Here is a 27352-nt window from a genome sequence, read left to right as displayed (position 1 = left end):
TTAATCTGAGGAAGAAAATTCTGAGAATGTACATTTAGATCACGCCATGGAAGTGAGTCATGGACTGAAAATTAAAAACAGGAAAGAAGTGACTCAAAGCATTTGACATGTAGTGCTATAGAAAGATGTTAAAAATTAGGTGGTCTGAGAAATGAGGTGGTTTTCTGGACAGTCAGCAAGAAAAGCAGCATATGGACAACACTGACAAGAAGAAGGAACAGAATGACAGGACATGTTACGGTGTCAATAAATAACTTCTGTGGAACTATAGAGGGTAAAAACTGTAGGGGAAGACAATATTGAACAAATAATTGAGGACACCAGATGCAAGCACAACTCTGACATGAACAGGTTGGCACACGAGGAATTCATGGTGGGCTGCAACAAAATAGTTACAATACTGATGACCCACACATAGTTAAAAAAGAACTGGAGCAAGCAGGCAGACAAATAATAAAACCATGGTTATTCTGAAATCACAGACATCTGACATATAACAAACAGATCAAATTTGTTTGATTTAATTAAGATTTCTGCCAAGATGTGCATCTGTAATGACAATAAAAGTAATTGTTGTGCAAGCTTAGAACATTTGTTACAAAATTTTGTGACCATGAGTGTTTTATTCAGGATACTGAACTTATTTTAGTTAATTTGAAAGAACTAATACACTCATGTCTCTAATAGATTTATTCAAATATAGAGCACAATTGTGATGCCTAGACTGAATGTGTGCAACTTAGACCTGTAAGAAATTAAATTTTCAAACTAAATTGAAAAAAGGACACACTTTACTCTAGAACTCTTCTTATTTAAAACGTTTCTCTTTACAATGGTACATGATTTTCATTGAAAATTCAACCATAATCAGATCTGCTTCTGCTGGTAGAGAGCTTACAATGCCCATACTGATATACAAAGCTACATTGTAAATATTAATCCATATAATGCAAAAATACTACATTAAAAATGCTAAAGATTAACAATTACATTGTGGTGGCTTTCATGCAAAAGTAACGTTCATTTGTATAAATTGATAATAGCAGAAACAAACTCCCCATTTCACATTTGTCTGTGTAGAATGCTGGAACATATTCTGAGCTCACAAAGACAATTAAGTACCTCAAATAGAATGGGCTTCTCCACGCCAAACAGCAGGATTCCAAACACACCGGTCATATGCAGCACAAATCATACTTTTTTCACATGACACTGCAAAGACCATGGATCAATGTAATTGGGTAGATGAAGTATTTCTTGACTTCTGAAAAACATGTGACTCAGAACCACGACAATGCTTACTAAGAAAAGTATGATCATACAAGGTATCAAAGAAATTTAGAATTGGTAGGCAGGTCACAGCACGATACCTTGGATGGACAGATATCGACAGATGCAGAACTTGCATATGCTTAAAGATAGACATCAACTACGCTACAACAGCCTACTTACAAATTTAAAAAAAAAAACAGTATCAAGCAAGGAATCTTGAAAAAGATCACAGCCTTGGTGTAACATCCCCTTAGGGACCATGAAAACAAATTACAGTAACTATACCACGTACAGAGGCATGTAATCAATCCTTCTCCACAAATGAAACACAAAGGAACCCTAATACTTGGTACAGTGGGATGTGCCCTCCACTATGCTTTTCACAGTTGTTTGCAGAGTATGAAAGTACAGAGAGACAATTATTGAACTGTATGAAAAAAAAAGTCATCATAACTTCTGGACAGTTTCCTTTAGGACATTCAAACTGCACGGTTGGCCATGGGGCATGATGGGAATTAGTATGCACTGTATGGTTTGGTTTAGTGACGAGGCACATTTTCATTTAGATGGGTTCCTCAATAAGCAAAACTGGCACATTTTAAGGACTGAGAATCCGCATTTTGTGATCGAGATATCTCTTCACCCTCAACAGGTGACTGTGTGGTATGCAATGTCCAGTCACTGAATAATCAAGAGTGATATTCCTTGAAGAGGCAGTGGCTACTGAACTCTACATGAAGGTTTTGGAAGATGATCTCCTTCCCATTATCCAAAGTGACATTGGCTTCGACAAGATTTGGTTCATCCAAGACGGAGCTCGACCCCATCAAAGCAGGAGAGTGTTTGATGTCCTGGAGGAGCATTTTGGGAACACATTCTGACTCTGTGGTACATAGAGGCCACTGGCATGGGCCTCGATTGGCCACCATATTCTCTAAATCTGAACACATGCGACTCCTTTTTCTGGGAGCAGTATTAAAGACAAAGTGTACAGCAACAACCCCAAAACCATTGCTGAGCTGAAAACAGCCATTCTGGAGGTTATCGACAGCATCAATGTTCCGTCACTTCATCGGGTCATACAGAATTTATTGCTATTCACCTGCACCACATCATCGCGAAGGATGGCAGGCATATTGAACATGTCATAACCTAAATCTGAATACCTGTAGTGACGTTTACATGTTAAATAAAGTGTGTGCATGCTGTACTTTGGAGCTAATTTACAGTTTTTTTAATATATTGTTCAATAATAATCACCCTATAGATGCAGACAATGCAAGCGTGTTTTAATAATTGATTTTTGTACACGTGTAATGACAAACCTGAGTATGTAATACTTCCTGTTTTCTACATAATTGCTGGCAAGTATAAAAGTGCTTCAAAATTTGTGTGTATGAACCTTCACTGTGATGTACGTTGTTTTCAAGAAATGCTTTTCACTACAACAGGGTCAATCAGACTACTAATTACATTGTCAGATCAGAAATGAGTTCCACATCATTTACTTTCACCATTCAAACATAAGTAAAACAACAAAAGACAGCTGCTGTGGTAACTGTTGGCTTATACTATAGAATTTACCAATATTTGCCTTTTGATTAGGTTTTTATAAAAAAATCTGTTAATGAGAAACATTTATCAATATGGCTGCTAGAAATCCTCACAAATAACAGTCAGACTTAAAGTTTGTAGGAGGTTAAAATTGTAAGCCAGATCATAATCTAAATCGAGATCATCAACTTTTGTGAACATACTTAACATGGCCACACTGTGTGTTGCAAAGACAGACTACAGTAGGGATTACGAAACAACAGTTTATGAAGTTTTACATATATTTCTTGGTTCTGAAATAGTTTCTAGAATGCAATTAATTAGAAGCAATATAACAGAAAAGCAAATGCCAAAAATTTATAATGTTGCAATAAAAACAAAGATCAAATGTAAGCTGTTACATACCTGTTTCAATGAAAAATATATGTTTTGTTTTTCCTTTAAAGTGGTCATCATTCTTAGAAGTTCTTCCACAAACCATTGTCGATTATTGAACTGCAGGATTTCTGTTGCCTTGTGGAAGAAACAAAAGAAAAATATCCATACAATCTGATGCACAACAGCACAACATTCACAGATTTGTAAAACAAATGAGTGAGAAAACAGAAATGTTAGAATTTTCAATGAATTTCATTAAACTAAAGACGAAATTTCTGTGAATTGATGGATTTACATGAAACTTGAACAACAGCCCATATGCACTTATATGCCATGAGAAACACTTCCTTAGTAGTGGCAGCAGTCATGTTTCTTTTTTCTTTTTTCAGACTATATTAGTTAGTTCCATTCACCTACTGTGGAATACCGACCATCTTACTGATATCTAAAGCAAATGAGTCAATAAAAGGCTACCGTACACACTAATTCAACCAAAAATTGTCTCAGTTTTTCATTTGAACTTAGTATGCTTTCATTTTGCTTAACATCCACTCTATCAATAATTACAGTACCGTAATAAAAACATTTATCAGTTATATGAAAATAATGTTCAACAAACCTTTAGGAACTGTTCTCGAAGAGTAGGAAACAGTGATTGCACTTTAATTAAGTCAGTCGATAAATAGGCAAAGCAGAGTGGTCGTACAAACCCCCTGGCCCCTAGGTCATGGAGAGTGCAGTAGTGAACATAGGCATGTAGGCCAGGTACAACATCTGCTTGGAGAACCTGCACATCCTCACAGAAAGTAAATTGGCCACTGAAAAACCACAAGGATTACATTAACTGTAAATGAAAACTATGTTTTAAAGTTAACAAAACATACTAATGGATAGAAGTTACTGAATTCAACCAATATTTTACAACACTGCAAAAAGAACTAAACAAGCAGGCTCACAAAATGGGAATCAATAAAGTCAGTAAGAAGATTTACTAACATTTTGCAACTATTTTTAATTGATTAACAAACATGTGATAAATTACTGGAAGTATGGAAGCATCTCCAGGTTGTCAGGCATATCAAATCGTCATGATATAAAGACTATAAGAAGGTAATCACACCAAATCCAGGATAGTGCAAAAAATTTTAAGTGTCTCTTTTTTGGTCATTCTACAAATATAAAAATATTCTGTATCTTTCTCTTGTGATCATATCAATTTTCATATATTTCAAGTGTATACATTCAGTGACCCATCCTTCTGCTTTGCATTCCGATGTATGGTGGTGCCGACAAATGAAAAATGTAACATTAGTGCATTTCTAATATAATTTTGTTGATATCTTTATGGCTTCCAGAGATCTGCTGTATCAGCAAACCTAAGACAGTACATATCTCAGTAGGTTTCTACAGACCTATCTCATGTTCAGAGAGAGTTGTGTCACCTCATCAGCAAATGCTATTGAGGCAAAAGGTGAGAGTCAGATAATGGATTCATGACCTGACACTTGAGAATAGCACAAAAGATTCCCCAGATAATGACCTAAAGGTCACTTTTTGATGCTTCTCTGGTTGAACTTGAAAACTGTGACCCCTAACAAAAACATTTCCCAGTACAAAATCAAACAATGTTACACTTATGAGGGAAAAGTGTCCTACTCATTTCTTCTTTAGGGTTAAAATTTGCATGATCAAGGGATTGAAAAATCACAGATTATTAATAGAAGTTACTGTTAAAGAGACAGGATTAAGACCTAATGTTGAATGTCTGTACTACATCTAAATACAGTAGAGCCATATTAAGGGATAAAGGGATAATTGATCTCTGGGAATGCATAGAAATGGAAAACATGGGGTGGATGGCTCATAAACTGAAGAGTGAGCAGCACTTAGGGTGTGGGATGTGGCCTTTCATTGAAGAAAGTTATAACTTCCATATAGGACTGAGAATCTGTTTTCTGTCTAGTAGTACGGTGCAGCATGCAAATGACTGGCATGGATTCTGTGTGTGTGTGTGTGTGTGTGTGTGTGTGTGTGTGTGTGTGTGTGTGTGTTCCCTTTATTATACCAGCTTATAATTCTGTTTGCCATTTAGAGTTATTTAGTGGAAAATAAACTTTCCTTGGGCATGCCTGCACTCTGTATTGCCACTGATTTAAAACATATTTTGGAAGAGTGTCCATGGGAAACAGCAATAACCATGTATATTCAACACTAGTTTGTACTTATAAAGATAAGGTTATGGCATTTAATTCTGTCACTGAACTAAAAAAATATTCCTAAGAAAGAAGTATACTGAAGTAAGCAAAGCAGTGTCATTAAGTTTTTAACACACAAAGCAAAATCAGTAAATCCATATATCCTAGTAAGTAATGTCACTGTTTGCTTGTGTTCATAAAGACAGGATTGTGGTGCTTAATTCTGAGAGAGATAGACATAGAGATAGAGATAGAGAGAGAGAGAGAGAGAGAGAGAGCGCAACACCATCTATTGGTTCTTTGGTGTAAAATGTGTGATGATTAAACATCTGAACTGCAACACCATCTATTGGTTCTTTGGTGTACAATGTGTGATGATTAAACATCTACATTATTTTCAAAACACAGATTCCTCAGTGACACCCACCATGCCTGGAAATTAGCTTTGCTGTTTGTAATATAAGAGTGAATTCATCTCAATGACTTCTCTTTGGGCATGAGAGACTACTCGTATCATTTATATTTCAACAGGCTGGATTATGAGGCACCACATGCATAATCTTGTTTGATGTGATGGGCCTGTGAATGCCTCAGTTGTCTTAAAGAAACTCTTCGTCAACTTTAATTATGAAAGTATTTGCAGGTAACAAAACAGATGATGAACTTCAGATGATGTTGTTTTTGTCTTCTCCACATCAAACAATGAATATCTGCTTTCTTGCTGGGATTCCTCATCCTGACATTCATCAAGCCGCAGTAATTAGATCACACAGTGTGAATTACTAGTAGTACAGAAAAATCCTTAAATGATTTTCCATGAGTACCAAAAGTTAAAAAAAAACGTAGTGTAAGATGTGGAGAGGCTAAAGGTAATTTCAGACAGGAACTAAACAACTTTAACATCCCTGGTAGAGTAAATGCTTGCTAAATTGAAATGTAGAAAAGTTCTTGGCCTTGAGCCCTGTGGCATCACAGTGGCACACTACTGACATTGACTTGACAATTATATATGCAACCACAGGAGCAGCAAAGAGTAAGAACTCTGACAATATCGTTTAAGCAACGGGGACATTGTACTATTTTCCCCCTGATAATTCTTCACTCCCTAACTCCTCACCACCTATGGTTTACTGACAGTGATTGAGTGATAAAATAGTTGTTTTCAAATTGCATCTCAATTCTTTTTATGAATTGTCAGCCACAAAATAATTCCCATTCAGATTGTCACTTTAAAAGTGCATTTTACATGTCACAGACGTAACCAGATGCAGCAACACAAGTGAGGTGCCTGGAGTCACCTTTATGTTTATGATTGTATCAGAGTGTGTGATTAATTACACGGGCTACAAATCACAAAAGGCCATAATGAATATAACACAATGTGGCATTAATATGCAAGGCTATACAGCAGTTGAAATATCATGGAATGAAGTTTATGATGACCAGCTGCAATTCCAAAATCTCTTCGAACGTTTAATTCGCTGGGAAATATTTTAAATTTCACATATTTATTTGTAATCTGATATATATCTGTTGTATTCAGTTTCAATTTTTTTGCTGTTGTTAATGTGTTAGACTTTCAATATTACCTGCCAAGATTTTTATGCCTTTCTCCTTAACTTTGAGATATATATGTTTGTCGACCTAAACTAGAATTAAACCACATTGAAAATGCTGTTACAGGCTTGAAATGAGTTGGGTGAAATTTGGGAACAGTTAACAGCTGGCTTTAGTAAAGTCAAAAAACTGGAAGCTGTTACAATTGCATGTGTCACACAAACTACCCCAAAAATCTTGCCTGAGAAACTCAAAGTACCTCGAGTATTGTCTATCTCCACATACACTGCTTCTTCTCAAGAAAACACTGCTCTGCATCATGCCCATTTGCTTGTCTGTGAATGATGTATAAGTAGCAGGACTAGATATAGTCTGTCTGTAAACTCAAGAGCGAGCAGCGCCTTTGGTGGGGGAAGTGGCCTTTCCCAGAAGAACGCTGCCACCGGCCTACAGGGGCACCCAAAATTTGTTGCCTGTTACCTATCTAGAGGTGTAGATCGGTGTGCAGTGATATATGTCGTTTCTGTTCGTATGATCTTAGTTGCCAGTGTCAGTCAGTTAACTCTGTATACTTACTGATATACTTCGATTTCCGGAAGTGATGGATAATCGTCTAGGATTGCAAGAAAATGTGCAGCATACGAGCAAGAGGAGGTACTTGCGGAGTAACGAGCTTTGATCGTCTCTAATGTTATTACATCGTGTATTAAAGAGGCGACCAAAAAAGAACTGTTGGCTAATATTACCAGTCCCAACCAAAGGGCTGCAATTTATGCAAACGTCAGCCGCGTCCAATAGGACGCATAAGGAAGGAACGCGAAAATAAGCCGCATGGTTTAGTGGAATTACCACGAAGGGATACTAATAATCTTGGGAGGAAACCGATTGTTATAGACAGTTTCTAAATCACATAAAACCTTTGATGCTTATGGAACACTAAATCTCTATCTCGGTCACTCATCACCTGATTCTGAGACATATTGCTTGAAATCTGTGCGCAATAGCTATTCTAAACACTGCTGAAATTTTCTTCGAAACATGTACTTGGATTCTGGAATTCAAAAAGCTTTACATACAAGATGCCTTCACGTATTAATTTTTATTTTTTGATAAGAACTTTATTTGTTAATCTACAGCAATGTTATCCTCTTTAAAATATTCCCCATTACATACTATACACTTGTGCCAGCGCTTTTTCCAATTTCCGAAATTCTTTAGGAACTGTTTCTTGGTGGTGGTTTATAGGTCTCTTAACTGTGCATTTTTAATGTAATCCATGCTTGTAAAACCGCTGTCCTTTATGGCCTGCTTTGAAATGTTTATACCACTTGTATGCCCTTGGTTCACTTATAACAGGTTCACCAAAAGCAATATTTAACATTTCTAAAAATTTCACACACTTCATTCCATTCCTATAACAAAATTTAATACAGATTCTCTAATCTATTTTTATACAAAACAAATAATCGTTGATGCTACCAAAACACATGTAACCTTTTTGACAGCTGACAACAGAGTAAACACCCAATACGCATAACATTGTACACATACTTTTGAGACATGTTTACGAAGACAGTGACAAAAAGTAGTGCAAATCGAACTAATATAACACGCAAAATTATAAATTTCTGCTTACTTTTTAAACACTCTTTGTGTTGCAAAAATTGTTAAGTTTCAGTGCAGTCCTTCAAAGAAAACATCTACCTTTTAGTAGAAACACAAAGTAAGAACAAGCCTCAAATTCTACAGATTGATTGCATTATATGGGGCTCATTTTACGAACAGCAATAGAAGAACATACAATACATTCACATGAACAGGCATTCGGTTCTATGTTTGTAGTATAATCCTGACTTCCATTCTTATCTTAATATTATTTACTCTATAATATTGTGTTTTGGAAGAAGGTATCGTTTTTTGTATTCCTTATGGTCTTAATACATTTGTCGAAAAATGAACGCAGCCGAGACGGATCTGTACACGACGTCGCCACAGATTTAAAACGCGCGCCGTGGCAGAGCCGGTACTGCGTTGTGAAACGGCCTGTAGAAGTGCCTTGTGACGTAGCTGGGTTGGCAGAGTGGGGACTCGCTAGCTTGCTCTTCAGTTTACCGACAGACTATACTCTAACACAGGGGAAGCATTGCAATGGGAAAGCCTGGGGTACAGCAACCATCCCCCTCACCAACAAGTATGATGTGCTGTCTCAAACTGACACTAAGTCAGTGCCAGAAAGAAACATTTCTACTGTCATCTACATCACAATGGAAAGGATCTATTAATTGTTGGTAGTTCAAACATATGGCAAATAATGGTATCCCTTAAAGAAATGGCCACAAGGGATGAGAAGGAGAACCATACGCATTCATTGAAATTGAGGATACAGGATGCAACCAGTTGTAAATTACTGTACTCATAAAAAAGCAACTATGCCTGTCATCACAGGTTTAGAGGTCATACATGGTTCTGTCCAGTGAGTGACAGAAGGTGGAAACAACCAGCCCTGTTCGTGTCATATCAATATACATCTCAGTCTTTAGCACTGACCTAAAATGTACTAGTCCTGTGTTCTGAACTGAGTGCATGTCTTGAACCACAGATTTCATCGATTCTGTGACAACCTGGACTGCAGCTTCTGAGGTTTGTACTACAGAGCTGAAAGTTACAGAGTCCCTCCCAAATAGACCAGGGCTGTCGCACTAGGTGCCAGAAGTGGCTAATGTGTAGCTGATTGCGTATGGAATGACAAAACACAATAAATGCTGCTGCAGAGAACTCAAAATGATCATACCAGCCCTCAGGCCCTGCCCCAAACAGATGAAAATTTCAGTCAATAAATTGTAGAATAATCCTTCAACAAAATGACAAGAGTTGGAAGAATTACTGAAAAGCTGAAGGGTCATATAACATTCACCACCAAACCCTGAAATTTCTATCAGTGACAGCTTCAGACCAAACTTCTATTTTTACTGAAAAGACAGGCTCCATGGGATAGTTACAGTCAGAATCAAGACTTTCAAGGAATCAAGAATTCTGTTCTCAAGTACAAAAAGCAGGCCTGCATCCACAATGCATGACCCAATTTTTTAAAAAAAGACATCTCATAATACAACAAGTGAACAGGTGAAAGCAGTTCAAAATGAGTACACCCCAATAACCATGAACTTTTATGAGTGCAACCAACAACTGTTTTTGTTCAGGTCTCAAATGTTACCAAAATGAGCTCAGTCACAACGTGTTCTTGTTCTTGGATATGGAATTCGAATATCTGATGTCAATTCTCGAGTACTTGGAATGGTCACAGATTTGTTTGAACCATGGGAGAATGTCAAAAAGATCCAAAGAACTATTTGGCAGATGCTTGAAAATAGATGCAAACAGTCCTACAAGAGAACAACAATGTGGAAAGGATAGATTGCTACTCACCATATGGAGGAGGCACTGAGTCGCAGACAGGCCCAGTGAAAAATACTGCTAAAATAATTAAGCGTCCTGACAAATCCCTTTTTCGAAAATAGGAAACATGCGCATATTTACACAAGCACAGCTCCCACACACACTGCAACTGTCTCCAGGTTCCAACCTTATGTGATTAATCCAGGAATATACTACACAAACCCTTACATACCACTCCCATAGGGATAACGAGGACACAACTGAACCAATTACAATCAATTTTTGAAAATATAATGTAACTGGATAGATCAAAAAATCTACTCACCTAATGGCAGCAGAACACACATATAAAGGTATTAAAGTTTGCAAGCTTTCGGAGCCAGTGGCTCCTTCTTTGGGGAGAAGGGTTGAAAGCGAAGAAATAGGGGCAAAGGAAAAGGATTGGTGAGGTTTACGAAAACGGGTAGAGTTTGGAAAAGTTGCCAAGAACCCTGGATCAGAGGAGACTTACCAGACAGGATTAGAAGGAAAGACTGATTGTTGGAGACTGCGCCAGACAAGATTTGAAAACTGGACAGCTTAAAGGTGAAAGATAGGCCAACACACAAGGGAAAGATTACTGCCAAAATATTGTGCACAAGTTGATAAGAGGGGAAAGCTAACTGCACTGTATGTGATAGATATAGGATGGAGGGAGCAGGGGTGGGCAGCAAAAGATAGATAGATCTGAAAACAAAAGAAATAGAAAACTAAAACGGAGTGAAGAAAGGAATAGTTACTGTGAATAAATGCCAATACCACAGAAATTAAAGGGAATTAAGGCACGAGGTACAAGAACCAAGATGTTGTAGAGCCAGTTCTATGGCAAGAACCAAGAAAATGTTATACTACCAGGTCCCACCTGTGGAATTCTGAGAAACTGGTGTCTGGGAAAAGAATCAAGATGGCACATGTGGTGAAACAGGCATTGAGGTCAGGACTGTCATGATGTAGAGCTTGCTCTGCAACAGGATGTTGTGTGTTGCCAGTATCACCCTCTGCCTATGCCCATTCATCCTAACTGATAACTTGGGGGAAGTCATGCCAATGTGAAAGGTCGAACAGTGTTTACATAGCAGATGGTATACAACATGTTATTTCACAAGTGGTTCTCCCTTTGATAGAATATGTTTTGCCACCTACGGGGCAGGAATGGGTGGTGGTAGGAGCATGCACAGGGCAAGTCTTACAGCAGGGACAGTCACAGGGGTAGGAGCCATAGGACAGAGAGATAGGTGCAAAAAGAGCATAGGGTCTGACAAGAATATTATCGAGATTAGTGACAAAAAGCTATTCTAGGTGCGGAGGGCAAAAAGTTGACTAAATGGACCTCATTTCATTTCAGGGCATGGTTTAGGAAGCCATAGCCTTGTCAAAGTAACTGATTAATACATTCAAAAACAGGATGACACTGCGTAAAAAGTGGTGTACTCCTAAGTTGTTTTTTTGGAGGGATCAGCAGTACCAGGCTTGGATGTGATGGCCCAGGAACTCTGTTTTTTAACTAGGCTGGTGAGGTAATAATGTCTAGTTGATGCTGTAAAGAGTCTGCATCTGAACAAATACATTTGCCTCAAACACCAAGGCTGTATGGGAGGGAATGTTTGGCACGGAAAGGATGGCAACTGTCAAAACTTAAGTACTTTTGTGTTTTAAGAGATTTAATGTGAATAGAAGTATGCAATTGACCTACAGTGCGGATGAGATCAATGTCAAGGAAAGTGACACAGAATTCGGAATGGGACAATGTGAAGTTTAGTTAGGAAAGTGCATTTAGGGATTCCAACAATTTTAATAGGTCAGCCTCATCACGAGTCTATATGACAAAGATGTCACCAATGTGTCTAAAACAAACCAGGGGTTGAAGGCTTATGGATCTCAGGAAAGCCCCCTCCAAGCAAACCATGAAAATAATGGCATAGGAAGGAGTCATCCTGTTTTCCATGGCTGTGACCCTGATATGTTTCTACGTCTGCCCGTCAAAGGTAAAGTAGTTGTTGGTAAGTATAAAGTTGATTAAGGTGAGTAGGAAGGATGTCATAGGTGAGCACTGACTGAAGAAATGTTCAGCAGCAGACAGACCACGTACATGGGGGATGTCAGAGGAAGGTGGCATCAGTGGTGACAAGCAAGGTGTGTGGTTAGAGTGAGACACGTACAGATTTCAGACGATGTAGGAAATGGTTGGCATCTTTAATATAGATGGGAAGCCTTTGTACTATGGGTTGCAGGTGTTGATCAATTAAGGCAGATATATGTTCGGTGTGTGCTATGAAGCCAGCAACTATGGAATGGCCATGGCAATTGGGTTTGTGGATCTTAGGAAGAAGGTAAAAGGTGGAGCTACATGGTTTGGATGGGGTAAGTAGTTCTATGGATTGAGGTGTTAGTCCTGGTGAGGGGCCAGAGATTTTAAGGAGGGACTGCAGGCCAGTTTGACTCACAGTGTTCTCACCATCCCTCAGCCACCACAAATAGGAAGCCTTCAGCCAGTGTGTGATGAGCTGAACCCAGCAAGCTATGCCATCAGACAATGCTGTCTGGCAAATGTATGATAAATGAATTACATGGTACTCACATGAAAATGGTATGATATCATACTCAAAATCAACAGATAGTACATTCCAATAACAATTTTAGAATCAGACGTTGACAATGAGTTATTTTAAATAATTTATCATGGCTGTGAAACCATTTGTCAGGAAAATGCTTAGAAAATACTGTAGTGAAACAGCAGCATCTCCAAATTAATGTATTCTTAATGTTTTAGACAACACATTTGTCCAAATACATCATTACTACTAATCTGTTAAATTATAAAGCTATTTCAAGTTTGATTATGTGAAAATTTAAGCATTCCTTACCTTTGCAGGTTAGTTTTAACCTTGGTAAAAAGCAGAAAATACAGGTCTTCTACTCCCCACAAATGACACTGACAAACATACTGGCACATGCAACATATGCTGGTGACTGTTGTGTCTTGTACTAATAATTTTTGGGGGGATAGAGGAAAGGGAAAGTGACAGGAAAGGAAGAAGAGAGAAGGAACAGCACTTCCAGCTTGAGAGATAGGAAGGATGCACAAACAGAACATTTAATTCAATTTATTGCTGTCTAAATGTCCTGTTCTGAAGACTCAATATCCAGGGACTAATTTCAATCAATGACAATGTTTTTTTCTTCAGAAAGTCGTTTTCTTACAGGTTTTTGGTGTTGCATATCCACCTAATCCAGTCTTCCACTGTGACTTCATCAGTTGCTTTCTCAAATAAATTCTGCATGTCTTTCATTCTGAGTGTGCAATCTCTGTATGCAACCTTTCCTTTCACTAGGACACACAGTAAATCTAAAAATCAGTATTAAAATATATCACTATTTATTTCTTTGCAGGATGTAAATTATCTCTCAGATTGAACCTTCATTTCTTGACCAACAGTTTTCATTGTCCATGTGTCTACAAATATTCTCTGTATGAGTCATAGTGATTCACCACATCTCTTTGCTGTTCCAGATTGCAATGCCAAAAAAACTTCCTTTTTGGCAATGTCTGTAGTCTCACAAGGAAATCCATATACCTTGCACACAACAGTTCTTTGGCTCTGTGTGCCTTAAATCTCAATCATTTTCACTTGTACACAAAAACAGCAATACTACCTGATGAAAATCACTGCTCTCTTTGCACACATATATTTCCATGCAGTGCACACACACAAGAGAATGTGGTATAGAGGGAAGCAACAAGGTTGTAAAGCCATGCCAGCAGCAGCAGCATGAAGTGCAGTATTTTCACATAAACTATGTTAACAATAAGTGTTTGATAGATGTTGTTTCTTACAATGCTATCTGGGTGGGACCCATAGTGGAGATGACACTGAGGCAACAGTGTGAGCTTACAGTCATGGACCAAGCCAGACTATGCCAAAGGCTTCCCAATGGCTCTAAGAAATAGAGAGAAAATGGGGGTGGGAGAAACAGTGAGAGAACTGACCTACACTCTCGTCCTTCACTTTTGCTGCTCCCTAGTACTAAAGTAGTGATGTCTAAAGACAGCTTACAGCCGTAATACTCAATAAAGTCCAATAGCCTGATGGAGTTTGTGTCAAGCTCTATACAGAATTTTTAGCTGAACTCTCTCTGCTCTTGACCACACCTTACCACAGATCCTTTGGGCAGACACAATCCATGACTGCAAAAGAGCACATGTCACACCAATCTACAAAGCAGGAAGTGGTACTCATGATAGAACTACTGATCTATTTCACTCACATCCATTTGTAGCAAAATCATAGAATGCCTGAACCTCCTAGACAAAGCAAACTTCTCCATGAAAATTCACATGGTCTCTGGAAACTTCTATCATGTGAAACTCAACTTGTCCTCACCACAAGTGATTCTTCAATACCACAGCTGGAGGAAAACTCATTGATTTGGTGCTATAAAACTTCAGTGCCAAATTTACTCTTTTTAAAGAGAATATGTCACAAGGTTTGCACCTAGACTGAAAATTTCGTAACAGGCAAGACAAACCATGCTATCCTGGGTGGAATGTTATCTACAGACAATGAAAAAATATTTAGTGTGCCCCAGGAGGGCTGCAATAGGTCCATAGCAGATAACATTAGCTGAACTCTCAGGTTTTTATGCACCTGATTTAGATGTCATTAAAATATCAGTCTAGTACAAAGTCCAGCACCTAGCTCTTAATATAGAAAATTGCAAAGTTATGCACTTCATGAAATGTAACGATGTGGTGTTCTACGACTGAAAGATTAATGAGACATGACTAGGGATAAATCATATTTTAAACACACACATATACTGGAGTAACACTGGTGAGATATCTACAGCTATACTCTGGAAGGCACCTTACAGTGTGTGGTGGAGGGTACAAAACATAATGACCATGCAGGTTCCACTGTACCCAATGCAAATAGCAGGCTAAAACTTGTTGGTAGAATACTGCAAAACTGCAATTTGCTGACAAAAGAGCTTGCATACTAAACAACTGTATGGCCATTACTGAATATTTCTTAAGTGTATGCGGTCTATGCCAGATCAGACTAAATGGGAGGATCATGCATATACAGATAAGGGTGACATGAATGGTAAGAGTTTTGTTTGACATGCGAGAGAGTGTAATAGAAATACAATAGTTAATTGGCAGACACTCAAAGAAAGGTGGTGTACATCCCACAAGAACTTGCATACAATACTTCAAGAAATCTCTTTCATGGCACAAACTACAGTAAAGCTTGCTCCAGACAGAATCACATGGGACTGAAATAATTTTCCAAATTGGACAAGTTTCTGTATTACACCAAACTCACTAGCCAACATAAAATTCGATAGGTACCCTGCAAAAAAGGTATACATTTGTAATTATGCATATATTAATGTACTTTCCTCCCTGCACAAAAGATGTTCGTTTACTGTGTTTTGTACAATGGAACACTAGTTTATTACACTACCTAATAAATAATATGGCATTTCTGTTTTTCTGCTATAATTTTAAATCCATTTATATACTTCCTATGTTTATTTGTTTTACATTTCACTTTTGCACCACGTATCAAGGAGGGAAAACTGTTTGAATTTCCTGTTCAAAACAGTTTTTTTTCTTTCTTTTCCCCTCCTATGCAACTTTTGCACTATATAATAGTTCCAACAGCTTGGAAGGATGAGTGTGTACTGCACATTGCATGACATCATTTATGCATGCAACAGCTTCTTCAATCATATTAATTTTTCCAGGGACATCGTTTTGTTCCTCTTTTCCTTCCATTGTTTCTATCTAATCATCTCCTGTGTTGCAGATTTGTATGAAATCTGTTGCTGAAGTAAAAGTGGAGTGAGTTGATCAAAAATCCTCACTTCGAATGCAGTCATCTGCACTACATGAAATGTTTCACATTTTAATTAATTCGGCAATTGCTGCTGCATTTTCTTGAGCTTTGATGGCCACAGAAGCATCTTGTTCTTGACCTTCAAACCCTGCTTTGTTAAAGCAGTTGGTAACAGTTTTATATTGTATTTCCCTTACTGCCAATCCAATCAAATTAACTGCATCCAGGACAGACACTGACTGTACAAGAACAAATGCATTTTTGGCTTCTTCAATAATAGCCTGTAATGGGACATGAATATGTAAGTAACACCTTGATCCAAGGGTCGTGTGATGCTAGTTGAAACTGTTGGGAACTAAGCAAATTCGACGTCTGATAACTTGATTTTGGGGTGCAGGGTTGCATTGTCTTGGAGAAGGAGAATTTAGTAATTTCCTTCTTTCATTTTGGTAATTAAAGAGCCCAACCATTCTTCCATAAGAGCATTCACCATCCACCTCTTTTTATTGTTTTTCCATGGGACTGGAAGCTTAATGACGTCTCAATGCAGTTTTGCCACCTTTCCAATCACCAAGGCTTCTCCATTTCAATTAACATGTTTCCACACAACAGCCTCTCATTGCACATTTTTCTGCTGGTGCACTTTATACCTCAAATTGCTTGAGATTCTGAAGGCAGTGCGTGATAAAACAGTCCCGTTTCATCGGCAATGAACATGTCTTTTGGGTTGCAATTTGCAATCAGGTTTTACAGTATTGTCTTTCATTATGTTGCTACACTGTCCTGTGAATGCCTTAAACTTCTAATTTCTAAGCTCTTTTAGGGACCTTCAGAGCCTCACTCTGCAACCTGGGTCCAGACAATGGTAAGTTTCTTGCCCAGACACTTATGTACCGTTTCCACACTATCTCGTTAATTTCTTCAAATGGTTCAAATGGCTCTGAGCACTATGGGACTCAACTGCTGTGGTCATTAGTCCCCTAGAACTTAGAACTACTTAAACCTAACTAACCTAAGGACATCACACACACCCATGCCCGAGGCACGATTCGAACCTGCGACCGTAGCAGTAGCGCGGCTCCGGATTGGAGCACCTACAACCGCACGGCCACCGCGGCCGGCGTTAATTTCTTCATTTCCTGTCTCCTTTGTCTTTCTCTTCATTTGACCACTTCCTTTTATCCACTCAACTGACAACTTGTCCTTTGCTCTTAAAGTATCATAAATTTGTGTTTTACCACATCTGAAATGCAACATTATTTCAGGCACCAAGAGTCTGCCTTTCTCGCGGGCCTCGATTACCTTAACCTTATTGTTAAGAATTAGTGATACATTCTTTTCGTTCGACACGTTGTTATCACGTAAGGTGCTTCTAATAAACTGAAACTGGCTGAAAATAATGAAGATTGTACATTTCTTTGGAATACTGTATCTTGGTACATAAAACCACCTCTTTCGTTGCACTGACTGCAGGAGAGAGTTCATAGGTACAGAACAATATTCCAGTGTGTGCCCATATGTGTCAATAATAATGGAAAACAAGAAATGCCAACAAACAGAGTGCTCATGAATGAGCTATTTCCTTTGATGTACCGACACTGAGTGTAACTTGTTCGTAGTTGTAAAGAGCGGCGCAGTTTGATGTCCACACCCACAGTGCCACACTGCGCCGAACCTCTTTTCTTGCCTTTGTGCAACTTAACAGCATTGTCAGGGCTGTACAGTCTTTGCATTAAAAGTGGCATTCTTGAACAGTAGTGATTAACTAATGCATACTGAGATATAGTACTACAGTATAAGCTCTTTTCTGCATTATCAATATTGATTGTTTTGTTTTGTTTTACGGTTCAAAAACAACTAGGGTCATATGTGTCCATGTCAGAACTACAGAACACACAGACAAAAATGAGTTAAAAGCAACTACACATCAAGCCCAACTGACAGAAGGAAAGACAGCTAAAAAAGGGTACTTGGAGAAAAGTCCATTAAATACACCCACGAGAAACGGAGGTCCTACACTAAATGTTTAATGTCCTTCGCCATATTGCTATGACAGATAAGAAGTAAAACATGGTCGACAGCCCACGCGGTGTTCGCTAAACCGACCAATAAGTCAGACGGCAAACATACATGAGAACGTAAGTGGTTAAAAAAAAAAAAGGGCATTCCGTCAGGAAATAATGAACCGTCAAAGATTGATGACAATGAGTGGGGGGAAATTACAACTGAACAAAGGGTGATGGCTAACACAACAGTTCCCAATATGCAACCTCACTAAAATGATCTCCTTAGATCAAGAGGAGGTTGTCCAAGCCACTGGGAGAGGCTTAATTCCCTGGAGCTTGTTCCCGTGAAGGGAGGACCAGTGATGGTGCCAAAGTGGCACCACCTGCTGACAGACGGCAACACAGAGATCACTGGAGGGAATGGAAGAACTAGCAGGCCGAGGTATGAGGCCTGCAGCCTCAGCAACAGTGTCAGGGGCCTCATTTCCCATCACACCACGGAGACAAGAAACGCACATAAACATCACAGTGGCTCCATCAAGAGTGAGCAAGTGACAGCTCTCTGGGACCCGCTGCACTAAGGGATGGACAGTGTAGAGCGCACAGAGGCTCTGAAGGGCACTGAGAGAGTCGGAGCAGATGGCGCAATCGAAAAGCCTGTGTCTCCGGATGTACTGCGTGGCCTGATACAAGGTGAAGAGCTCTGCTGCTGTAAATACTGAGCAGTGTTCCAGAAGCCAATAACAAAAATCGTTGGCACCAATGACAAAGGCACACCTGACAACACGGTCCATTCAAGAGTCATCAGTGTACACAAAGGTGCTACCATGAAGCTCCGTGCGAAGGTCATGAAACTTACAGTGATAGAGTAAGGCTGGAGTCGTGCCCTTAGGAAGCAAATGAAGGCCAACGTGAACATGGGCCAGTGCACAAAGCCAAGGTGGTGAAGGGTTCATACCCATCGCAAAAGTGGCAGGTAGCATGAAGTTAAGCTGCCAGACCAAGAGCCGACAGCGAACTCCAGGAGGTAAGAGAGAAGAGGGACAAACCCCATACTGGCAATCGAAGGAGTCATCGAAGGAGGAGGCATAGGATGGACGGCCACGCATGGCAGACAAACGGCATGCATATCTTGTGGCAAAAGAGGGACAGAAGTGCAGACACATAAACAAAACACACACAGTCTAGTTTCGAACAGACAAGGGACCGGTACTCCAATTCACTCCCCAGGAAGTACCGCTGAGGACATGTAGGACACGGAAGGACTGCATACAGCAAGAGACCAGGTAAGACACATTGGAGGACCAAGAAAGTTTCCTATTGAGGATGAGCCTCACGAATTTTGTAGTTTCAGCAAACAGAATGGCAACCGGCCCAAGATGTAAAGACGGTGGAAGAAACCAATTGCGCCACCAGAAATTCATACAAACGGATTTGTCAGTGGAAAAACGAAAGTCATTATCGGTGCTCCACGAGTAAAGATGATCGAGACAACACTGAAGGCACTGGTCAAGGAGACAAGTCTGTGGAGAACTGCAACAGATGGCCAACTCGTCAACAAAAAGTGAGCCAAAGATACCTGGCAAGAGGTAGGACATAATAGGGTTAATGACAATAGCAAAGAGGATGACGTTCAGAACAGAAACCTGAGGCACATTGTTTTCCTGGATAAAAGTGTCCGACAAGGCAGAACCCACAGGGAGCTTGAAAACATGGTCTTTTAAAAATTCCTAAAGGAAATGGGGCATGCAGCCATGGAAGGCCCACGTGCAGAGAGTACAGAGGATACCAGCCCTCCAGCTGGTGTCATAGGCTTTCTCCAAATCAAAAAACACAGCCGCGGTCTGGTATTTCTGCAGAAAACCATTTGTGACATGGGTTGACAAAGTGACAAGATGGTCCACACTGTGCAGTGGTTAGTAAATTACGAGATTCAAGCCACCATACCAGCCGGGCATGAATCATACATTCCATCACCTTGCAAACATAGCTGGTGAGAGAAATAGAGCGATAAATTGAAGAAAGGTGTCTATATGACAGTGGCTTTATGCTAGCATCTGAGAAACATGCCCTCTGCCCAGATGTGATTGTATGTATGAAGGAGAAATTGCCTGCCTGCAAGAGAAAGGTTCATTTGCAATTGATACAGTGGGGAGGAGGAGGTGGGCAACCACCCCTCAACATAACACAGGTTACACATTTAGCCGGGTGTCAACAGCACATTCAAGTGTGGTTGTAACAATGACACTGGTAGCAGTGCGTCGGGCTCGGAAAGTAGGGTCGGACTGTAATAACTTCATAGCCTGCTTTGATCTTGGCCGGAAGCACCATGCTATCAATAGAGAGAGAAAGAGAGAGAGAGAGAGAGAGAGAGAGAGAGAGAGAGTGTGTGTGTGTGTGTGTGTGTGTGTGTGTGTGTGTGTGTGTGCGCACACTAAGGATGCATCTATCTTTTTCATCACCCAATGGATTTCAATGATACCCTGATCAGAGACATACGTTTGGATTTCTGCCTGAGTCAGACCATCAAGCAGCCTAGTGTAAATAACACATGGGAAGAATGAAGCATTCAAAAGGCCTTGACATAAACAGGATAGCCATGGAGATGGGAAGCTGCAAGCAATTTTTGTGCTCGGAATCAGAAGTAGCCTCCAAAAGCAAAGTGCTATTCTGTAAACAGGAGCAGAGTTTCACAGGGCCAGTAGCTGCATCAATGCCTATCTGAATAATAAACAGATTTACCATAGTAAAGGACTTACCATCTTCAGTATGTGAAACCACAAGGAACCATGGTGCAGCCGGGAGGTTATTTGAATCATTAGCCTCATTCTGTTTATGTTCAGTTGACGTTGACTGTGAAGGAGATGATTGGCTCATTGAAAGAAAGTCCCCCATGATTGCCAGCATCTCCGATGGCATGCTTCTTCCAACTGGGGGCCCACTCAGAAGGGGTTGCAACCGCCTTGTGATTCTTCAGACCTCAGGTCGCACCACCCGAACACCTGACAGAGGGACCAATCGGCAATTTAGGAAGGTAGCAGCTCAGGCAATCAGCCCTCCCTGAGACTGGCCTGTATCAGGGGGTATGTGGGGACCCTATCTGTCAATACAGGACTGGGAATTACTTGTTACCCAGTCACCTGTTATGTATCACACGCATGGGCCAGCCTTCAGGAGTGCACATGGAGGAAGAAGAAAAAGAGAGACCTCAAATGCTGAAGCAGAGGAAGGATAGCAGAAGTGGAATGAAGAAAGAAAAAAGGAGCAAAAGACAGTGGACAGACTGTTCTGATATCGCCAATTGAAAATGCTCAACACATTTCCAAAACCATCCCACACATGTTCCCCAAGGGAAGGGAAAAAGAACAGCAAGAGGATAGACATGCAGCACGGAAGGGAAAAGATGCTGCAAAGGCTGGGAACCCATAGTAGCCAAGCACAAACCTGCCCAAGAGTGGCAAACCCCCTTGGGGGGTTACTGATGTTGATACTGGCAAGATATCAAAATATGTGACATGAATGGCACTATCCTTTCATTGCACTGAAGTAGAAGCTCAAATATTTTACATCACAAAGGGACCACAGACTTTAGTATGTGACATAAGTTTCCACTTGATACCTCTACCCATTCCTGCCAAAAAAAAATATCAGACAGATAGATGGACGGACGGATGGACGAACAGACAGACAGATAGTCTGATAACAAATGACAATTATTTTTTTCTTTTTTTCCTGTTGGGTAATTACAAATTGACAATCTTCTGATTTTTCCTTTAATTGCACTGTAAAACCTTGCTTCTTGTCAAATTTCATGATTCCAGGCCAATGACAAGTATCCCGTAGGTTTTCATGAGTGAGTTTGGGAGTATCAAAATATGTAGCACAAATGGCCGTATCTTTTGATTGCATTGACTTAGAAGCACAAATTTTTTATAGTGCTCAGAGACCATAGAACTTAGTACGTAATGTAGATTTCAATTTGCCACATCTGATCATTCCTGAGAAAAATTCTTTTTAAGAGTCAGGCAGACAGACACACAGACAAATGGCCAACAAAGTCATCCTATAAGGGATCTGTTTTTACTGACTGAAATTGTGGAACCCTAATTAGCATATAAAAGTATACTGAATGCATCGAGACTTAAATATTTGTATGGTTTGGCAAGATTTATGAATTATACATGATCTGATTTGATCGAGTTTTGCTATATAAATATATTTCAGCTCCCTACACATCTTACTAAAAGAGATTATTCTGAAAAAAATCAGATAAAATAAAAGCTCCCACAGAAGCAAAAAAATAGCCATTATTCTCAGGCTGCATCTGTGGCTGGACCATGAAGGAGACTTAGTACATTACACAATAAAAAGTTCAGTCTCCTGCACACTTCACAGTGTTGTATAAGTGGAACTGACTTTTCAAATTACTCTTCTTATCTACTTATGTACTGAGAACGCACTATGCCCAACTGAATCACTTAAAAACATTTTAGCATATACACCAACATAACTTTTAGGTTCACTGATGCTGATAGCTGTGTAAAATGTGGCTGGCTGCTGTAGCTTTTCAAGCAGTTGACAGCTAGGAGTGGTCAATAAAAACATGTAACAATTAGATGCACTTTTACATGTGAATTCAAAAATTTGCTAGATAGCACACATTACTTTTTATTGTAATATACAGAGTGACGCAGCTAAGATAAACAACCTCGAATATCTAACAATCGCAAATATATCCCACTCGAATATCTAACAATCGCAAATATATCCCAAATGAGTAAATGCATCATGGAGCATTTTTCAAAAATTGTCTGGGACAACAGGTGAATTTTTTGAAGCACTCAGTAATTTTTATGTTCATAGCTGCAGAATTTTGGCACCGAGTTATCTTACTGGAATTATACACTTCTTTCTGTAGCACTGGAAAGATTACGTCAATAGCATAGCATGATCAAACACTACCGGTAATAAGACACAGTGATGCAAACCACTGTCCCATCATCAGGAGAAGAGGTTCCAAAACATCCGCCATACTGTACTAAATGCAAATAAATATCTAACAGGGTCAGTTTGTGATGCTCTTAATGCCCGTCAGTCTGTGCTCTGCTGTTGTAGCAACCACACAAACAGCTCATGAAGCTATTCAGACATCACAATGTATATTACAGCCAAAAAGTGGATTTGGTTTTCAATTATGGCAAAACTTATCAAACTGTAACAGTAACAGTCCAATTGTATGCTGAAAGGTATTCTGGTCACACCACACTCTCACAGTTCGTCCTTGTAAATATCATTAAAAAATTCACGAAATTGAAACTGTGAAGAATACAATATGCCAACGAAAAAGAGCAGAAATCGATCAGAGAAGTGCAACTAACATTTTAGCAGTGGGAATACACAATCCACATGACAATGTGACATAGCTCAAATGTACCAATGGAATCAGTCAAAGGAGTGTTCTGTGAACATTACACTCCAGTGCATTTACTCCTTTCCACATTTTGCCAGGTAAATAGCTTCATAGTAATAACTTCCAGTCAGTTACAGTTCTCCAAATGGTGTGTACAAAAACTGCCGTATAATGTGGAATTTGTGTACAAGATTTCAACATTCTGTTTATGGATGCAACATCATTTACACATCATGGACAAATCCATCTTCGCTTGTGGCACTGTTGATCTTGTCATTATCTGATCAATTTCCACATATTATGTTGTTTAAGTTCTCTTTGAAGCAACTTTTTAAAGCCACAGAAAAAAATATATAGTTAAAAAAACCCTGTGTCATATGTCAGAAGCTATAAATGTTAAAGATTTCTTGCCTACATCAGAAAACTTGCTACATTGTCCACTAAAGTAAGTAAAAATCTCACCTTGATCTATTTACTTGTTGTGGATACAGTTTGGGTGGTCTGTCAACTGCTTCACACTGTATATGATAATGGGATTAATGTTCTTGTATAAGAAGAATAGCACAATTCATCCACAAAACTACCATTCAAAATCCTCGATATCCTTTTGGTGTAGAAACTTAGAACATGTTCTGCGCTGAAATATAATGAAGTATCTCAAAAACAGAATGACCTCCACCATGTCAACCGTCATGGATTTCAGGAATATCAATGGCTTCCTACATGCCAACAACTGTCGATTTTGAAAATACTGATCATGTGAAACCCAACTTGCACTTTTCTCAGACACCTGAAAGCCATGGATGAAGACTGTCATGTAGAAGATGTACTTCCTGGCTTCCAGACAGCATCTGACTCAGTACCGCAGCTATACTTATTTTCAAATGCAAAAATTTGTGGATGGATTCAAGATTTCTGGTAGGAAGGATGCAGCATGTTATACTGGACGGACAGTCACAGAAGTAACTTTAAATGCACTTCAGAGAAGTCTCTTGGGAGCGTTGCTGTTCATGGTGTACATTTAATAACCATGCAAACAATATTAAGTAGTAACCTCAGCCCATCAAGATGGTGCAGTTAGCTATAGTAAAGTACTGCCTGAAGAAAGCTGCACAAATATTCAGAGCTTGATAAGATTTGAAAGCTGTGCAAAGACAGGCAACTTGCTTTAAATATTCAGAAATGTAAAATCTCAAAAATGAGATCAACAGGAAGTGCAAAATGGCTAAGCAGGAATGACTAGAGGATATATCTAAGGATGTACAAGCTTATATCACTAGGTGTAAGACGGATGCCACCTACAGGAAAATTAAAGAGATCTTTGGAGAAAAAAGAACCACCTGTATGAATATCAAAGGCTCAGATGGAAAACCAGTCCTAAGCAAAGAAGTGGAAGCAGAAAGGTGGAAGGAGTATATAGAGGGTCTATATAAGGGTGATGTAATTGAGAGCAATATTGTGGAAAAAGAAGAGGATGTAGATGAAGATGAGATGGAAGATATGATACTGCATGAAGAATTTGACAGAGCACTGAAAGATTCAAGTCAAAACAAGGCCCTGGGAGTGGACAACATACTGACAGAACTACTGAAAGCCTTGGGAGAGCCATCCCTGACAAAACTCTTTCATGTGATGAGCAAGATGTACGAGACCATTGAAATACCCTCAGACTTGAAGAAGAATATAATAATTCTAATTCCAAAGAAAACAGGTGCTGACAGGTTTGACAGTTACTGAATTATCTGTTTAATAAGTCACGGTTGCAAAATACTCACACAAATTATTTACAGAAGAATAGAAAAACTGGTAGAAGCCGACCTCGGGGAAGATCAGTTTGGATTCCGCAGAAATGTAGGAAGATACGAGGCACTCCTAACCCTACAACTTATCTTAGAAGATAGGTTAAGGAAATGAAAACCTATGTTTACAGTATTTGTAGACTTAGAGAAAGCTTTTGACAATCTTGACTAGAATACTCTCTTTCAAATTCTGAAGGTGGCAGGAGTAAAATACAGGGAGCGAAAAGCCATTTACAATTTGCACAGAAGCCAGATGGCAGTTATAAGAGTTGAGGGGTTCAAAAGGGAAGCAGTGGTTGAGAAGGGCGTGAGACAGGGTCATAGCCTATCCCCGATGTCATTCAATCTGTACATTGAGCAAGCAGTAAAGGAAACAAAAGAAAAATTCAGAATAGGAATTACAATCCATGGAGAAGAAATAGAAACTTTGAGGTTCGCCGATGGCATTGTAATTCTGTCAGAGACAGCAAAGGACTTGGAAGAGCAGTTGAATGGAATGGACAGTGTCTTGAAAGGAGGATGTAAGATGGATGTCAACAAAAGCAAAATGAGGATAATGGAATGTAAATCAGGTGATGCTGAGGGAATTAGATTAGGAAATGAGAATCTTAAAGTAGTATATGAGTTTTGCTAATTGGGCAGCAAAACAACTGACAATGGTTGAAGTAGAGAAGATATAAAATGCAGACTGGCAATGGCAAGGAAAGCATTTCTGAAGAACAGAAATTTGTAAAATGTAAACTTTTACAGCTGTAATTGTACCAATTAATAAAATATTTCGGGCTATTATGACATGGTCGAAAGGATTTCACTTGAAAACTCAACGTTTCGTCTCCACCTGCGGAGGACATTTTCAAGGGGGATCGTAGCTTTGTTGAATGTCCAATTCACACCTTGGCTCGCTATTGACTCGCTACTGGCTTGATACTTTGGTTGACCCATGGGAGAGTGTCAGTAGCAAGCCAGGTGTGAATCGGACATTCGACAATGCTACGATCCCCTTGAAAATGTCCTCTGCAGACGGGGATGAAACTTTGGATTTTAGAGTGAAATCCCTTTGATCACGCCATAATTGTCTGGAATATTTTATTAATTGTGAAGAGAAATTTGTTAACATAAAGTATAGATTTAAACATCAGAAAGTCTATTCTGAAAGTATTTGTATGGAGTGTAGCCATTTATGGTTATGAAACATGGATAATAAACAGTTTAGACAGGAAGAGAATAGAAGCTTTAGAAATGTAGTACTATAGAAGAATGCTGAAGATTAGATGGGGATATCATGTAACTAATGAGGACACACTGAATAGGATTGGGGAGAAGAGAAGTTTGTGGCACAACTTGACTAGAAGACGAGATCGGTTGGTAGGACACATTCTGAGGCATCAAGGGATCACAAATTTAATATTGGAGGGAACCATAGAGGGTAAAAATCATAGAGGGAGACCAAGAGATGAAAACACTAAACAGATTCAGAAGGATGTAAGTTGCAGTAGTTACTCAGAGATGAAGAGGCTTGCACAGGATAGAGTAGCATGAAAAGCTGCACCAAACCAGTCTTTGGACTGAAGACCACAACAAAAACAACAAAATTTTGCACACTTTACAAATCACAAAAATGTAGTGTAGGTAACGCAGGCAGTACACTTCAGTTCATTGGTAGAATATTTGAAAAAAGCAATCAGTCTACAGAGGAGACAGCTTACAAAACATTTGTGTGATTCATCTTAGAACATTGCTCAGTTGTGTAGGTACACTCTCGAACAGGACTAGCAAGAGATCCTGGATGTATACAAAGAAGGGCAGCATGGGTGGCTACAGGTTTGGCTGACCGATGGGAGAGTGTCAGGATGATGCTGAAAAAACTGAATTGCCAAGCGTTTGACAACAGACTATCCTGTAT

The 27352-nt window shown here is 39.3% G+C and overlaps 1 protein-coding gene across 1 annotated transcript in view; it reads right to left on the bottom strand.

The window, feature by feature from the left end:
- Nucleotides 1-27352, bottom strand: part of LOC126456833 (guanine nucleotide exchange protein smcr8b-like) — a 135543-nt gene that overhangs the window by 67739 nt on the left and 40452 nt on the right. Inside the window, exons 4-5 of the mRNA XM_050092638.1 lie at nucleotides 3824-4022; nucleotides 3232-3339 (exon numbers count right to left, since the gene is read on the bottom strand). Coding sequence (XP_049948595.1) covers nucleotides 3232-3339; nucleotides 3824-4022 — 307 coding nt within the window. The remainder of the gene's footprint in view (nucleotides 1-3231; nucleotides 3340-3823; nucleotides 4023-27352) is intronic.

The sequence above is a fragment of the Schistocerca serialis genome, chromosome 2, assembly GCF_023864345.2.
Source record: "Schistocerca serialis cubense isolate TAMUIC-IGC-003099 chromosome 2, iqSchSeri2.2, whole genome shotgun sequence".
Lineage (NCBI taxonomy): Eukaryota > Metazoa > Arthropoda > Insecta > Orthoptera > Acrididae > Schistocerca > Schistocerca serialis.
The sequence above is the reverse complement of the archived record's forward strand: the minus strand, read 5'-3'. Positions and strand labels throughout refer to the sequence as shown.